Source organism: Lonchura striata, chromosome 18 (genome assembly GCF_050655825.1).
Source record: "Lonchura striata isolate lonStrDom1 chromosome 18, ASM5065582v1, whole genome shotgun sequence".
NCBI lineage: Eukaryota > Metazoa > Chordata > Aves > Passeriformes > Estrildidae > Lonchura > Lonchura striata.
In genome coordinates this window covers 7,934,038-7,951,008 of record NC_140720.1, presented here as the reverse complement: position 1 = coordinate 7,951,008, position 16,971 = coordinate 7,934,038, and the positions used below count along the sequence as shown (strand labels likewise).

The 16,971-nt window shown below is 56.5% G+C and overlaps 1 protein-coding gene across 3 annotated transcripts; it reads left to right on the top strand.

Moving 5' to 3' along the window:
- The first annotated feature begins 421 nt into the window (after nucleotides 1–421).
- FDXR (ferredoxin reductase) lies at nucleotides 422–12,133 on the top strand. 3 transcript variants are annotated; one of them, XM_085556841.1, is made up of 12 exons: nucleotides 422–463; nucleotides 2,437–2,556; nucleotides 3,640–3,735; nucleotides 5,183–5,305; nucleotides 5,830–5,943; nucleotides 6,453–6,554; nucleotides 7,810–7,917; nucleotides 8,093–8,177; nucleotides 8,781–8,983; nucleotides 9,300–9,471; nucleotides 9,859–10,032; nucleotides 10,699–11,311. In XM_085556841.1, the coding sequence occupies exons 1-12, from the start codon at nucleotides 437–439 to the stop codon at nucleotides 10,827–10,829; spliced, it is 1,455 nt and encodes a 484-aa protein (XP_085412967.1). In that variant the 5' UTR covers nucleotides 422–436; the 3' UTR covers nucleotides 10,830–11,311. The 3 variants fall into 3 exon arrangements, with proteins under 3 accessions (XP_085412967.1, XP_085412966.1, XP_021411216.3); XM_021555541.3 differs by lacking the exon at nucleotides 422–463 and having other exon boundaries at nucleotides 1,598–2,556; nucleotides 10,699–12,133; XM_085556840.1 differs by lacking the exons at nucleotides 422–463; nucleotides 6,453–6,554 and having other exon boundaries at nucleotides 1,597–2,556; nucleotides 10,699–12,133.
- Nucleotides 12,134–16,971: the final 4,838 nt, after the last annotated feature.

Sequence of the window (16,971 nt, the reverse complement as noted above, 5' to 3'; positions counted from 1 at the left end):
TGGTGGCATTGCCACCTCTGTCCAGGCCCATGTGGGGCATCGATCCAGGACGTTATGAAACACCTAAAGGGCAAATTCCCATCCTTTGAGCAGGGCTTGGGCTGGGTGTGTAGGCAGGGGAGCAGTTGGAGGGGTATGGCCTAAATGCTCTGGGGGCTCTGAGACCCTCCCCAGAGCCCCCTCCCCACCATTCATTTCTCAATTGAGCATCAGAGATAAGATAAATGTAAAAAATTATTGGCATTCCCTGCTCCAGGAAGTGGATGAGGGACCATTAGAGGTGTTTTTGGTTCAGGCAGGGTAATCTTAACCCCACATGTTCCTATCTGGGGGCACAAAATGCTCTTTTGCCCTCTCCTGCTGCAAAGAGATCAGCCCCAAAGTGTTCCCAGGCATTGGTCGGAGCAACAGCTCTTTTCCCAGCTGGATTTTATGGATGTTGTTCAAAGCAATGACCTCTGAAGTCAAGTGTTTGCAGGTCCTTCAGCCAGTGGGAGACAGCCTGTGATTTGGGAAATAGATGGCTTATTCCCTGCCAGAACTGGTGGATACAGAAGTTAATGGGAGAAATGGAGAATTGTGGGGAAAAAAAAGGAGGATTCTGACTCGTGTGCTTGGAACCCTCCAAATTTAAACCAGCTGCTTTTGTGGATGACCTCTGTGGTGATATTTCCAAATATCCTTCAGCCTTGCCTCTCTGGGCAGGGGCTCAGTGAGTGCCGTGCTGAGCTGAGGATGGGATTTGGAGCTGTCGGAATTCCTGGTCCTTGCCACAAACCCCCTGAAGGAGCGGGTGCAGGAGGCACAGAGCCAGCTGCCATTTTCAGCGTGCCTTTGCAGAAAGCCATTAACTCATTTCTAAGACCAGGAGAGAAAGTGTGTGAATTTTATGAACCATATTAACAACCAGCTCCTGGCTGTAAACTCCTCATGGTCTTAATTGCATTTAAAAAGCCCCGTCAAGCACTTTGCCTGCGTGCTCTGGCATCTGACCAACTTTTAAATGTCTGCTGGGCCTGCTGAGATGATTTTTTTGTCTGGTGTGTTGTGCAGGGGCTGAACCAAGATGGGATGTGGTGCTGCTGCATGGGAGGCGAGAGCAGCAGCATTTGAAACGCGCTGAGTGATGGGGATGAAGGAGGAAATAACGCAAAGACCATGGGGACGCTGGGGCAGGAGTTCTGTCAGCATAATTTATCCACTCTCTCCGGCATTAATGTTTTACTCTTTATCGAAGGACGCTGGGGTTCTCTCCTGGCAAGAGCAGGGTATTGTGCAGCGCACGGTTAAAATCAGCCTGAGGTTGGCTTTTCCCGGTAGACCCCGGCAGCTGGTCGCTTTTTGGGCGACAAAGGGCTCAGGCAATTAGCAACACCCGCGTTAATGATGCCGCGGCCGCCCCGCCACAGAGAGCGGCGGCGCGAGCGGCCGGCGGGCGTCACTTCCGCCCCCTCCGATCTATGGCCACCCCCCGCTTCCGGTCAGCCGCCGCGGAAACGGCGAGCTGCCATTGGCTGGCGGGGCGGGGGCGGGGCCCGCCGGCCGCGAGGGGGCGGGGTTATGCTAAGCAGGGCTCGGTGCCGCCTCTCGATTGGTCGGCGAGGAGGAGGGGCGGGGCCTGGCGGCTGCAGCGGAACCCGGCCCGGGAGAAGCGGGGCAGGAGCGGGACAAGCAGGGCAGAGGCATCCAGGGCTGCGGGCCCGGGAAGCGGGGCAGGAGCGGGACAGACGGGGCAGGGACAGGGACAGGAGCGGGATAAGCGGGACAGGAGCGGGAGAAGCGGGACAGGAGCGGGAGAAGCGGGTCAGGAGCGGGATAAGCGGGACAGGAGCGGGAGAAGCAGGGCAGAGGCACCCAGGGCTCCGGGTCCGAGGAGCGGGACAGGAACGGGAGAAGCGGGACAGGGACAGCCGGGCCGGGGCTGCGGGCCCCAGGAGCGGGATAAGCGGGGCAGAAGCGGGACAAGCGGGGGCTCCGGGCCCGTGGACGGGGCAGGAGCGGGAGAAGCGGGCAGGGGCGAGCCCGAGGAGCGGGGTAGGAGCGGGACAGGCGGGACAGCGCTGCGGGACCGAGGAGCAGGGCAGGAGCGGGATAAGCGGGACAAGCCGGGGCTGCGGGCCCGAGGAGCGGGGTAACCGGGGCAGGAGCGGGATAACCGGGGCAGCGGCGGCTGCGGGCCCGAGGGGCTGCAGGGCCCCGCCGTCCCGCGCTCCGCCCCCCCGGGCCCCGGTGCGCGGCTCGGGGCTCTCGGTTCCGCGGCTGTGGGGCGGCCGTGACGCCCGGCCCGGCCCGGCCGCTGAGCTCCGGGCGCCCCGGTGCGCTCCGGGCCCGGCCGTGCCCGCCATGGCCGGCGCGGGGCCCCGGGCCGCGCTGGGAGCGTGCCGGGCTGCGGGGAGGGTCGGTGCCGGTGCCGGTGCCGGTGCCGGCCGCGGGCAGCCCCCGTGGCTCCCCGCCCTGCCCGCGGCTCGGTGGCGGTCCTCGCCCGCCCCGCCGCCTCGGGTCTGCGTGGTGGGCAGCGGCCCCGCCGGCTTCTACACGGCTCAGCACATCCTCAAGGTACCGCCCAGGGAGGCAGCTCTGCCCCGCCTGGCTCTCGGCGGGTGCTGGGGTGGTGTAGTGGCTCCTGGCCCTGCTTCAGCCAGGAGTTGTTGGGGGGCTGCTTGGGGCTGCCCAGAATCCACAAGGTTCTTCTGGGCTGCTTTGGTTTGGGTCAGTACCGCTGGTTTCATCCCTGCCCTATGCCTGGGTCATCCGTTCAGGACTCGGGTTGGTTGCTGTGAGTTCATCCCAAGTGATTCTTCTAGAATCAGATAATCAGGAGGAATCTGCCTCGCTCAAAGCTGTTGTCACCCAGCAGGAATGACATAAGTTGTGTGTTTAAAAGTGGATCCGTGGGACCTGCTCTCCTCCCTCCTCCTTCCCCAGCAGAATTAAGGCATATGGGTGATGCTTTACCTTGTGTCCGCAAATTTCAGTGCTCTGGGCAGTCAGGTCTGTTGGGAAATGTGACCTGAACACAGAACTGGGCTAATGGCACCCTGCAGAGATACAGCAGCTTAACCCCATCATTAAACCATGCTGTGTTGTCTCTGAAATGTGTTGGAAAATAGCTGTTACTAAGCCTCAGGGATGAATTTCAGGGCTGCTTAATCTCGGGAAGAGGCTGATTCAAAATACAAGATAACAAAAGCCTTGCAACCAAGCATCTGTCTAAGGCTCTGACCCTGAGGTGACTGAGCCCAGGCCATCTCAGGGCATGGGCATCTCTGCTGGGGACTGGCAGATGTCTGGCAGGTCCCCCAGCACCCAGGGTGCTGTACTGGCTGCTTCCCAGCTGGCATGGGGGCTCCGTGATCAGCCCCCCAGGTACTGGATGCCCACCAGGTTAGTGTGGAAAAGGAGCTCAGGTCTGGCTAGGGAGGTGAAGCCCCACGAGATGGACTCAGTGGTGGCTGGGGTCACTGTGCTGGCAGTAACAGGTGCAGCATCATCCTGCTCATGGAAAAGTCTGGAAGAGGCCATTCCTGGCTTGCTGCAGCCCATCCTCCTGCCCTGCGTTTCCCCCAGCTGCAGAGGAGTGTTGCTAGGCTCCTGTGACCTTTCTGTCCTAATCCCAGCTGTGACTTTCTTCTCCTGCAGCACCATGGTGGAGCCCTGGTGGACATCTATGAGAAGCTGCCTGTTCCCTTCGGGCTTGTCCGTTTTGGAGTGGCCCCAGACCACCCTGAGGTGAAGGTTGGTGCTGGCTCTCTGCCCTTGCCGGTTCTGGTTGAGTGTGGTGACAGTGGTGGGTGCAGTGAGGTGGTCACTGTCCTCCCTGGTGCCCAGGCTCTCTGTGACATGGAGCTGTCAGGCCAGAGAGGTCCAGATCTCCTTCTGGTCCATGCTACAGCCACGGGCGGGTGGCATGGGACACCTGGCACAAGAGCTCAGGACAGCAGGCCAGAACCAGGGGCTTGTGATGGGAAGTGCTGCTTCCAGCGCTGGTCAGCCTGGCCCAGAGCAAGGCCAAGGAGCACAGATGGGTTTCTGTGTCCCTGGGCTGCTCATTGCTGCTGCCGTTTGCCCCTCAAGCAGTTCCCATCCTGGGAACACACAGATGTCCTCATGGGGGCCGTGCAGTTGAGCTGTAGGTGCTCTCCTGGACAAGGAAAAGTTAACCCAAGGATTTCCCAACCATTTTCCTTTGCCTGGCAGTGAGTTGTTCCCAGGAGTATCTGCTGTATCTAAGCTGGAATGGAGGTGGTTGGAAGTGTAGGAGACAGGAGATCCAGACACAGCAGTATGATGCAGTGGTTTCCTCTAGTCCCTGGAGATCCAAAGACCAAAATGCCTGGATCCTTTTTGTGTGGGAGGGGAGGAATGGACATACTGCAGACACTGCCCCAGCTGTATGCAGGTAGCTGTCTGCAGGGCATCTGGGGCTGCAGGGGTGGGAGTGGTGGTTCTGCTGTGTAGCCCTGATGGTCAGAAGAAAAAGGTCTGGATGCCATCCTGCCCTGCATCCTCATGAGGAGGTGCCTTTCAGGAAGGGTTGAGATGAGATGCCAGCAGAGGGGGCCAGGTGGGCTGCGAACTTCACTTTTGGGGAGGAGTTTTCCCCTGAAGTGGGGTTTGTTCTGAGGGGCTGAATGTACTTGGGAAGGTCCTGTCAACCCCAGGTGGGTGCAAAATATGAATTTTCCTTTCACAAAGGGTGGTGAGGAGAGTACCGAGTCACAGCTGTGCTTATCTCCCTGTGAGTTATCTCTGGCTGTTGGTAGATAAGTGTCACTGTTGAGGCAGGATGGGAATGAAGAGAACTCTGATTCAGAAGGCTGTGAGAGTTAAACTCCCATTTATTCAAAATACACCGCTCTTTTATACAGAGCTTCACAAGGATTAAATCCATTGGTTCTGAAGTGAAAACAGCCCACAGCATTGGTGCAGAGTGCTTGACACACAGTGATAGAACTTAACTATAAACAATGTGAACAACAAGAGAGATAAAGAATTATTTACATTCTTTCCCAGGCTTTTGCCTGGCTAGAAACTCAGTTTCTTTCTTTGAATCTGAGACCCACAGATAAGAGTCTCGGAGGATGAGGCGCTGAAGCGTCTCAAGGCTGGAGGGGATCACAGGGATCTCCTGTGGGCAGCAGGCCCGGGGCTGGCTGTGGGTGTAACTCTGTGGTCTCTGCAGAATGTGATCCACAGCTTCACGCAGACGGCGCACTCGGAGCGCTGCGCCTACTACGGGAACGTCACCGTGGGGAGGGACGTGACGGTGCCGGAGCTGCAGCAGGCGTACCACGCCGTGGTGCTGGTGGGTACCCCAACCTGCGTGTCCCAGCAGTCCTGGGGAAGGTCTCCTGGGTTATTCTCCACTGGGGTGTTAGGAAGAGTGTTTAGGTGAGGTATTTCTGCCTTGTTACCATGGGAAACTCTTTCCAGCCTTGGGACAGCTCAGATGCTCCCAGGCTTGTCCAAAGCTCTTGCAGAGGGTGTTTTCTGTAGCTTGACATCAAGTGCAGGTCTCTGAAACCTCCCCCTGTGCTGGTCAATGCTTATTTTAGCCTGCCATGGATTTGTCCTTGCTGCTCAGTCCTCAGCTTGTCATGCTCTGCCTTGGACCAAGGACGTTGAATTTGGCTCTGGAGCTAAGGATGATGAGGTGGATGAAGCCCCTTGCTTGGGCTGTGTTTAGCCCTTCCACTGAGTATCTCAGCCTTTGGGAGGGGATCTCGCAGCCATGCAGTGACCCTGGCAGCAGCTGGAAGGGGAGATTTGTGTTTTGGTGTCCAACCCTGCACACAGTGACATCTCTGACTGTGTCTGCTTCCTCCTCAGAGTTATGGTGCTGAAGACAACCGGGTCCTGGGGATCCCAGGGGAGAACCTCCCTGGTGTTTACTCAGCCCGAGCCTTCGTGGGCTGGTACAACGGGCTGCCCGAGAACCAGGATGTGAGTACAGCCCTGTGCTTCCCTGCCCTTCCTCCACTCCTTCTTTCCATCCCAAGGCAGGCATTCAGCTCCTGAAAGGTTAAGTCCTGAAAGGCCTGCAATTGGAAAAGATTAACAGGAGCCATGTTAAGTCCTTCTTAGATGGTAGAAACGTGAACAATTTGCACATCAGTGAGAGTGGATTAGCTGGCTCTGCAAGTTGGCAGCACACTTTTGGCAGGGCCAGATGGGAACCTGTAGGGGTGATGCTCTGCTTCCTGAGGAGTCCTTTTGGCCAAAACAGCTCCTGCTTCCAGGAGAACAGGAAAGGTGGGAACAGGGATCATCTGGGGTGCCTGGAGCAGCTGTGTCTGCCTGGGGAGGAGGCTGGTGTGGAGTTTCCCAATCTGCATCACCTCTTTTTGGGGCAAAGCAGGGTGGAAGGGAGTTTGGGTGGTAGGAGCGGGTCTAAAGGGCTGGACATTGTGGAGGCCATATGGATTCAGTCACAGCCTGGTCTCTCCCCACAGCTAAAGCCTGACCTGAGCTGTGAGACAGCACTGATTCTGGGTCATGGCAATGTGGCACTGGACATTGCCCGCATCCTGCTGTCCCCACTGCAGCTCCTCAGGGTGAGTGATGGGTGCTCTGCCCCATGAGGGCAGCCCAGGCCCTAAATTCCCTCCCTGCTGGCTCCCACCCATTCAGACAAAACCTCAAACCCCTCTGTCTTCAGGATCTTTCCCTAGGGAAGGCTGCTGCCTGTCTGGTGCACCCATGGATTTGCAGGGAGTGATCCATGGCTGTGGCCATGACTTGGGTGATGCTGCAGAGGCCTCTGGAGTTCTCTGCTGGCATCCAAAAAGTAGGGAATTGAGCATCATCCCTATGAGAAGCAAAAGAGGAGGCACTTTCTCTCCTCTGCCACCAAACCAGAAGCTTCTGTTGAGGTTTATATTTTTCTACTGGTGCTTAGGGCAGCAGCCTGGTTTCAGCTGGTGGCACTGGGCAGACTGGTGGACTTTGTCCCTGTAGAAAGCTGGGAGCTAGTGTGCACCAACTGCTCCATACAGCTGCTGCCCCAGATGTTGGCAGCAAAGGCTTTCCCTCTGGGAGAAATGCCACAAGGTTTGTTACAGCTGTGCAGCAACTTACTGTATTAATATCGAAATTAGATTTTAAAAGCCCTCAAACTTGGAGACACAGCCAACCAGTGACTTAAGTCAACTGGGAGCAGTGCTGCAAAGGACATGGCACTGGTGTGAGTGCCAGGGCAGGCAGGTAGTTCCCTGATAGGAATATTGGTCTGGAATGGTCAATCCTGGTTACCTTGTGTCTCACCAGCTGTGTTTTCTCTGGAAAAGATCCTGCAGTCTAGATAAGCACACATGATTGAAACAGAGCACAGGATTTCTGTGAGGTACCAACGCCAGGGTGAGGCCTGGCCATGCTTGTGCTTGTACTGGAGCTGCCTGGGATGGGCAGGTGGTGATCTGAGTTGTGATTTGCAGCAGGTTTCATCCAGAGCCTGTATATCCTGAGCTGAAGCTCCCCAGCAGCATCTGCAGGCACCTGAGAATGGAGCTCACTGGAAGGCTTTCTCTGTTAGCCCCAAGGTGAACCTGCTGGTGGGTCCCCCGAGGCAGTCACGGGGTGCTGGCTCGTTACCTCTGGTGCATTATGGCCTCGGAAAGAACATTCAGTGATGAGGGACCAGCTGTGCAAATAGCTCTGTGCAAAGGGAGATGACTTGTTTCCCGTCCTCGCCTGGGCTCTCTGCATGCACAGCCAGCTTTTTCTGCTGATTTTTCACCTTCAGAGGCTGTGCCTTCCCCCCAGCTCCCTCCAGATCTGCCCTCGTCCCACTCTGCCGTCTCTGTTTTGCAGAAGACAGACATCACTGACAGCTCCCTGGCAGCTCTTGCCTGCAGCAAGGTGAAGCGTGTCTGGCTGGTTGGGAGGAGGGGACCTCTCCAAGTAGCTTTCACCATCAAGGTGAGGCTGGAGGTGCTGCTGTTTCCCAGAGTTGAGCCCCAAACTGCCTGTGCCTGGTGGGGAGAGGTGGTTTGGGGGTGGGTGTGGATCCCAGGCATCCTCCTTCCTGGCTCCTAGGGGTGTGGGGCTGTCCTCTCTCTGCTGGAGGTAACATTTTCCTGCCCACAATTCCCAGGAGCTGCGGGAGATGATAAACCTGCCTGGTACCAGAGCTGTCCTGGACCCTGCTGACTTCACAGGCCTGGAAAGTGCTGTCAAAGGTGAGGGAAATATGCCATGCCTCTCCAGACAGGGACTCTCCAGGAGTGATGTGCAGGTGTCCAGAGTGTACATCAGAGAAACTCGTGTCCTGTACTTAATGCCTGGCTCATGAAGGCTCAGTTACCATGGTGTGCCACGTCCTCAGAGTGCCAGGAGGCACCAAGACAAAGGAAGATTGTGTATCTCTGTTTGTGCAGCCACTTAGTGCTTACACTCTGAGTGATGAGGGCTGGAGGCTCAGGAGGGCTGAGGGAACCTTGCAGGGGAGATTCCAAGGCTGTTGATTTAAGAGCTTCCTTTAGATGTAAAAAGAAAACACTGAGTTCAAGGGTGTCCAGAGACATGCTCTTCTCCATGGGCTGCTGCCTCCAAGCACCAGCAAGACAGGAAATTACAGACTTTGATTTGTGTGTCCCACTGGCCTCAAGCCTCAGGAGGTCCCCTGGTCACTTTGACTTGCAGTTTGTCATCTCAAAGGTGTCAGGCTCCCGCCGACATGACAGACTCACATACTGACACTGCCCTGACATGGCCTTGGCCCAGTGCTGTGTCTCAAGGGGCTTTTGCTGATTCCTGTAGTGAAGATTTCTCTCTTTCCCTAGATGCTCCCAGGCCCAGGAAGCGACTGACTGAGCTGATGATCAAAACAGCCCTGGAGAAGCCAGCAGAGATGCAGGCAGCAGCAGCAGGGGCAGCAGCCCCCCGGGAGTGGGGGCTGAGGTTCCAGCGCAGCCCCCAGGAAGTGCTGCCCAGTGCTGACGGGAGGAGGCCGAGGGGCGTCCGCATGGCCCTGACCCGCCTGGAGGTACCGGGGGGCTGGTGGCCCTGGGAGGCTGGGATGGAGCAGGACACATCCATCCCTTGGGAATCTGCTCCCCAAACATAGCTCTGTGTTCCCTGAATGGCTGGAGTGGCCTCTGGCAGGCTCTCAGGGAATCTGGTACCACAAGAGCTCCTGGTACCACTGAGAGTTTTTTCCAAAGGCAGCTCCTTCCCTGCTGCCACTGCAGAATGGCCTTTAGCAAACACCCAGGGGTCAAAGATGCAGAAGGGGACTGGAGGGGGCTGTTGCTCTGTGGTGGTGACTGTGGTGGTCAGCAGCCTTTTCCTCCCTCTCTCAGGGCTCAGGTGACTCTGCCAAAGCCATTCCCACTGGAGATGTGGAGGAGCTGGAGTGTGGGCTCGTGCTCAGCAGCATTGGCTACCGGAGCCTGCCGCTGGACCCGGCTGTGCCCTTCGACAGCCAGCGCGGGGTCATCCCCAACAGCTCGGGCAGAGTGGAGGGTGTCCCAGGTCTGTGGCCACAGGGATTTGCAGGGATGTGCTGAGCAATGGGGCTTTGGGCTGGGAAGTTCACTCACCAAGGGCGTGGATATTGCACACCTTGGAGAGTGGAAACTGAGGAAATGAGCTGCCTCTCTCAGGGTTAAGAGCTGGCCAGTCTCCATCTCTTTGTAGGGTTGTCTGCTTTAGCAAAGGGGTTTTACTGCATCTTGTTACTGAGGGGACACAGCCCATGCAGCTGCTTAGTGCTGGTCTGTAGGTACACAAACTCCTGCCACAGCACTGTTTAATAGTCTGTTCACATCACCAAGGTGGGGAAGAGGGCAAGGACTTGCAGCCAGAGGGGTCCAAGGCCACGTGCTGACCCAAGCCTGGCTGCTCTGTGTGCCCCTGCAGGTCTGTACTGCAGCGGGTGGGTGAAGAGAGGACCCACAGGCGTGATCATCACCACCATGAACGACAGCTTTGACACTGCCCAGTCTGTGCTGGAGGATCTCCAGGGGGGTGTGCTGGATGTCTCCCCCTCCAGAGAAGGTTTTGGGCTGGTGGAGAGCATCCTGCACAGCCGAGGTGAGTGCGAGGCTCAGGAGCAGCCAGCAGGAGGGTTCAATGCAGCCAAACTCCTGGATCTGTGAGGGAGCTGAGTCTGAACCATGGGAATGGATTTTTCTGCTGTTTTGATGTTCCAAGGGCCAGGGAGAACAGGGCTTGAATTCTCTCAAATATCTGTGTCATTGCTAAGGTTAATGACCACTTTCTGGGAAGGGCCAATAAAAGCAGCACAGACCTTGGGTAAAATGTCAGTGTCAGCTGCCGAGACAGTGAGCTATTGCTCTTGAGTGGTTTTCCTAGTAATCCTTCCAAGCAAGTTAGGGGAAAGATTAAAATGCCCAGGAGAGTAATTTGCTGTAGCTGTGTTTAAAGACATTCAATTAAAGTGTGTGTGTGTGTTTTGCCTCTTAAACTGTGTGAGGTTTAACAGTGAACTGGAAGCATTTTGTCCCCTGAGGTGGTTTGTGCTGGCTGTTGTTAGGGCTCACAAAGGTCTGACTGATCCGAGCCGACTGGAACCTGCCACCCCTCTCCTTCTGGCGTTAGGAATTATTTCTCCTTTGTGAGGCTGAGCTCTGACACCACGTTGGGAAAGGGCAGCTTTGCTGCCAATGGGGATGTGAGGCTGAGCTTGTTCTTACCTGGTTAAGTTCTCTCTCCTGTCTCTCACCATCACCACCCCAGGGGTCCGTCCTGTTTCCTTTTCGGACTGGGAGAAGATTGATGCTGCTGAAGTGGCAAGAGGCAAAGCTGCTGGCAAACCTCGGGAGAAGATCGTGGATCCTGCAGAGATGCTGCAGATCATCGGTCACTGAGGCAGCAGCGTGGGAACGTGGCACTGCTCCAGTGCTCCACCCTGGGGCAACACCACTGGGTCATGAGCAGAGCCTGGGAGCACAGGGCTGGTGTCTGGGGCTGGTGGTGCCTCTGGAGGGGTGTGTGACACTGGGGCCCCTCTGGTAACACTGAACTCTGGGTTCCCAAAGTCTCAAGACGCTGGCCCCACATCCCTGCAGCCAGCTACCATTCCTGGGAGTGATTCTTGTCTGTCTTTGAAGCATTAATGAACCATGCAGTGCAGGGGAACAGAGGTGTGTGTGCACCTGGGGGTCTGGCCAGCCACGCTCTCACAGCGAGTCACATGGAGAAGTTGCCCTGCCCTGTGTCTTGCTGCCTCCCCTTTAAGCCACAAGCCAAATGGGTTTGTTGCCTTGTCATTCATGCCAGAGCAGGCATATTTTAATAATGATTTTTTTTTTTAAATAAACCCTTCCAGGGAAGCCAAAATGGACCTGCATCTTGATTCTGGGTTCTTTGTCTGCCACTGCCTTAACCTCAGAGCAGCCCCCAAAGTGCTGCAGCTCCTGCAACGTCCCGAGACAAGGCAGCTCTGGCTGCTCTCCACTTGGGAGCTCTGCACAAGCAGAAAAGGGCATTAATTTGCCTTCTGCTTCCCACAGTCGGTTTTACGGGGTACATTGGGATAACAAGCATGTAATTGCCTTGATCAGGATCATGAGGGATCCTGTGTCCATTGATACCTGCCAGTGCTGACTGGTGCAAGCAGTGCCTTGAGCTCTTTCTCTCCTTTCACTGGGGGGGTTATTTTTTTTTGGTCTGTGTGTTTTGAAGCTTATTAAATGCTTCTCTTAGCCCAGATTGCCTATGGTGACGGTGTCAGGTTTTAAGCCAGATTACAAGCCGTGAGCTGTAATCTCCTCTTTATCCGTGGCGCAGGGGCAGCGTCAGTGGGGCCCCTTCCCTGGCTGTCCCCAACCCCCCCGTGTTCCCTGCAGGATTGCAACCCCTCCTCCCAGGCCTCTGGAAATGGTGATAGTGGCAGTGGCCCTGTGATGGAAGCAGAGGAGAGATCAAGCTAGGGCAACCTCCACCTCAGCCCAGCCCTCTCTCACAGCAGAGGACTTGTCCACAGGGCACTGTTGTCTCACCTCATCTCTGTCTCAACTCAAGGAAGGGAGATCTCTGTCTTCTCCCTATTTTTCCCTTTTTCTCTGCCATACTTTTCTATTTAAATCTCATTTGAAAGCTCATTAAGAAACTCAGGAAATGTGATAATGGGAACTCGTACTCAAACGAGCAATAAAGCTTTTGTGGAACAGCTGTTGGTGTGATGTGGCTCTCCTTACGTCTCATGGCGGATGGAGTCCTAATGCTGAACTCTCAAGCAGATTACATCAGTGCTGGGTTCTGAGGAGAATCAGAGCTTTGGGGAGGGGGAGGGAGCTGCACCTACCAGGAGGAGCAGCAGCTCAGGCTGGCAGCCCAGCCAGGAATGTGACAGCAAAGGGGTTGTTGTGGCTGCATCGCATCTCAAGGTTTTGGGGAGAGAGGAGATGGATCCTCCCCAGGATTTTCTTCCACATCGCCTTGAATGTTGATGCCAGGATGCTTTTGTAGCCGTGGAAAAGGCCACTCTGCTCACGCTGAGCCTGGCACGTGGCTGTTCCCAAACTGAGGATGCTTCAGGGTAGTTTTTGGGCTGTGATAACAGATTAATGGGAGTGTCTGTCCTTGCTGAGCTCGGTGACTTTGCTCAACCCTGAGCTTGGCCAAGGCCCTGGGGTGAATGCTGGTCTGTGGGAAAACCATGGGATGATGAAGGTCAGTGAAGGGCAGGGACATGGGACTAAGCCTCCTGCGCAGAGGGAGGATGGTTGCAATAATGTGAATTCTTATTCAACGCTTCCAGCTCCCTTTCCTCTGCTACGTACACACCCCAGCCCCGTGTCCAGGTTTCTTCTGCCTCCCCATCGCTGTCGCTGCCCTCCATCCTCCTCGGGATGCTCCCAGCGCCGGGAGGGTCGCGGTCCCGGCCGCCGCGGCGTTAGGTGGCGCTGGGAGCCCGCACCGGAGCGGAGGGGCCGGGCGGGGTATGGGGTGACCCGGCAGCCTCGGGCCGGGGGTCCCAGCCCTCCTGGGGCACCCCTGCAGGCTCCCGCTCGCATCCCAGGTCTGCTTTTAGGCATGGACAACCTTGTGCTGGCCCCAGGTGTGTCCCTGCCACGGAGCTGCAAGAGGGCAGCCTGGCAGGGCAGCCTGGCAGGGCATCCATCCCCCTGGGCATCCATCCCCCTGGGCAGCCTGGCAGGGCATCCATCCCCCTGGGCATCCATCCCCCTGGGCAGCCTTGCAGGGCAGCCATCCCCCTGGGCAGCCTGGCAGGGCATCCATCCCCCTGGGCAGCCTGGCAGGGCAGCCTGGCAGGGCATCCATCCCCCTGGGCATCCATCCCCCTGGGCAGCCTGGCAGGGCATCCATCCCCCTGGGCATCCATCCCCCTGGGCAGCCTGGCAGGGCATCCATCCCCCTGGGCAGCCTGGCAGGGCAGCCTGGCAGGGCATCCATCCCCCTGGGCATCCATCCCCCTTGCCCTCTGCTCCCTGAGCTGCCACAGCAGCAGCTCCAAGGCCGTTTTCTGACACAAGTGAGGAGCTGGATGCTGTGAGTAACACCCGTCTGCTGTTGGAAGGAGGCCTGAAACGCTGAAAGTCGTCGCTGCCAGCTCTGCATGTGGCTTGCCCCGCTTGGATGAATTATGGCTCAGCTTAGCTTTAATGAGGCTGCACAAAGCTGCTGGAGGTCAGCATGTGGTGAGCCTGGAGGGTGGCTGGACACGGCTCCCTGCTCCACGCTTCCCTTGCTGGCTCCTGGGTGCTTCTCTGCCAGGCAGCCAGGCTGGCTGTGGGGCCCGGCCTGTCACACTCTGGGCTGATGGCACGGTTGCATTTGGGTCTTTGCAACTTCCTCCTGTAGCTTTGCACTGCCGTGCCTCAGTTTCCCTGTCTGAAGACTGTCCAGGAAAGCTCTTCAGGCTCGTGGGCTGCCTTGGCGTAGCAGGTCTGACAGAAGCTCCTGTTGATGCTTCATTTTCCAATCACTCCCAGAGACAAGTGCAGATCTCTCACTGGCTTTTCTAGTTGACTGCCTGCTGGAGTTGGCCTTTTCCAACTAGCATTTAGAGCCCACAAAGCAGGAGGTTTCCCGTGCTCGGGAATAAGGAGAAAACCAGCTTAAGTTAGATTTCTCTCCTGGCACTGAGGACTGTGTTGCTGTTTATAAGCCAGCTCACACGGCCAGAAAAAAATGGTTGAAAAGCTTTTCCCCAGCGTGGCTAATAGCGAATTTTGCAGCCCCGGAGCCGGCGTGGCGCAGAGGCGGCGGCCGCCCCTCGCCGCAGGGATCCCCGAGCTGCGGCAGAGCCGGGCGGGTCTGTGCCGGGCCGGCCGGGAACAGATGGCTCCAGAGAGTGCTGACCTCAGCGCCTTGGCTGAGCACAGCCCCGTAACCCACCCTCGCTTCTTGCTGTCCCGGGCACATCCCTCTCGTGCTCCTCCCCTCCAGATCCATCCCCAGCCCTGGGCAGGGATGGAGAACGCGTTGGCAGAGCGAGCTCTGGGGTCACTGGAGCGGGGTACCAGCCCCGCTTCACTTAAAAGATAAATTCATCCCTACTTCAGAGGACCCCAAGCTCGTCCTTGACTCCAGACCCACCACAGCCTCATGGTTTCCATGCCCAGCCTTACAGATCCAGCCTTGCCAGGGTTCTGCACTTGCCAAGGTCTTGCTCATGGCTGAAGGGTCAGATAGTGGTGCTGCAAATCCAGATGTTTTCCCTCTGCTCGGGATGAATGACTTTGGGACTGCATGAGCTCATTTCTCAGTGTAGGAGATGCAAACTCCAGGCAGCTGTTTCCAGGAGTTATTTAGGGATACGACAGCGGCAAATGAAGTTGTTGGCTGGTGATGGCTGGTTATGGCCCAGAAAAAAAGTGATTTCCTTCCTTCCTGGGAAATTTCCATTTCCAGCAGTTTTGTCTGCCTCATTCCCAACCTCTGGGGCAGCCCTGCAGGCACATGCCACCCCAGGGGGAGGAATTAACCCTGCAGGGATAAAACCATCCCTGTTTATTTTTGCTCCATTAATTACTCAGAGGGAAGGACATGGTGGCAGCGGAGCTGTGCCAGGTTGGAGCTGCACCAGATCCGTGCCAGGCATGCACCATGCACAGCACCATCCCCATGACTCCTGTCCCACCTTTCTCCTTGCTCCACTCTCTGCTTTGGTTGCTTTTATGGCTGCTGGGATCCAAGATACCGGCCAGATCTGTGTGGTTGTTTAAGCACTGAAGCCTGAATTCTCTGGGGGATGGAGCAGACAGGGGAGTTGGGGAAGGAGGGGTGGCCCTGGCAGCTCAAGGTGGCACAGCATGGAGGAAGATGATCTACACCTATATTTCCATCTTAAGTGAGACCCAACAGGACAGGGACAGGAATAGGAGCACCTGAGCTCAGACCTTAATTTTTGACCAGACTTCTTGGGAAGGAGAGGTTGGCAGCCAACAGGAAGGACTGAGATGGATGCAGTGCCAGGATGAAAGCAGGGCAGGGAATGGGTGTAGGTCCATGGCCAAATCCCATTTGTCACAGGTGTCACCTGCACGACACAGCTCTGGCAGAGGGACCTGTGGGCATCTGCTGTCAGCTGCCTTAGCGGGGTGCAGATGCCTGTGGGGACAGCCCAAGAGGGCTGTGTCACCCAGATGCCACCCTACCTGCCCAGGGACAGCTCTAGCTCTGTGCTGGCAGTGCACAGATGCAAGTCCTCTCCTTCCCCAGTGCTGGTTTAGGATGCACACGGGTCAGAAACCTGACACGGATTTTCTCCCAGGCACAAGAAGCTGATGCTGGGGTTTGCCTCACAGAGCTGGAGATCCCAAAGTCTTGGAGTGCTGCTCTCCTGGCTGGGGCTGGTGCTTTGAGCAGGGTCTGGGTTGTGGGTTTATGCTGGAGGTGGGGGTTCCCAGGAGCTCTGCAAGGCTGGAGTTCTGGGGAGCCAGAATGGAGGGGGCTGGGGCAGGATGTGGGGCTTTAGCCCAGTTTAGGATGTGAGATGCCAGTGGGGTTGCAGTGGGCTCTGAGGAGTCTGCATGGAGCTCAGGGCACTTCTCTGCCAGGTGTTGGCCTGGGTGGGCCAGTGCAAACCTGGACAAACATCAGGATCCCAACGTGAGCCTTCCCCATTCTCCTTGCTCCCTCAGCCTGGCTGCCAGCGAGCTCTTCCCTGCAGGAGGTGGCTGCACATCAGGAGCTGTCAGAGCACCATGCCTTGCATTTATCAACCTGCTTGCAGAGCCTCCTGCAAGAGGAGATGCCAGGCAAAGGTAACGAGGCGATGGAGAAGCTGGCTAAGCTCCCTCTTGCTGGGACTGTGCCGTGGTTAAGGGACCAGCTGGGACACCGAGGGCTGCACACTGGGCCACCACCACAGCAGTGGGAAGGGGGAGGATGAAGGTGGGGAAAGGCACTTGGTGCTTCTGTTGTCCCCACCCAACCCTAAAAGCTGGGCAAAGAGGGCACAGCATCCCCTGAGAGAGTGGCACTAAGGAGCTGGGGAAGAGAAAAGTGCAGCTGCATTTCCTGGGGTTGTGGGCTTCATCCTGGGGTGCCAGTGGTGCTCCTGTTTCAACCTGGACCTTTGTAGCCATCAGGGCACTTTTTAAAAAATTCTTCTTTTTATTTATTTAATATTTTTTAATATAGAAAGGACATTAGGTGTTTAAATGCACAAATAAATTATTTTGATGATGCAGAACAGCTCCCACAAGCTGCATCATGTGTCTGGTGACCCAGACCCAGCAGCAGGTTGGATTTGGAAACTCACTGCCTTCTCCCAGAAAAAAAAAATCTTGGGGGTTTTGTTTTTTAAGACATTGAAGGACTTTGCCAGGAAATCTGCAAAATTGCAGCTGGGCTCTCAGGGCTGTTGCTCACTGCAAGCCACTGGACCCAATGGAGAGGAAATGTGGCTGGGGGGCCTGGCATGAAAGTGTCACCACCAATCCTTGCCCTCCACTGCTTGTCCCCACTTCCAGACACTTTCCAGCTGTGCCCAGTGGTGGACCAGACTTGGGGTTGTCTCTGTCTCTGTGGGGATTG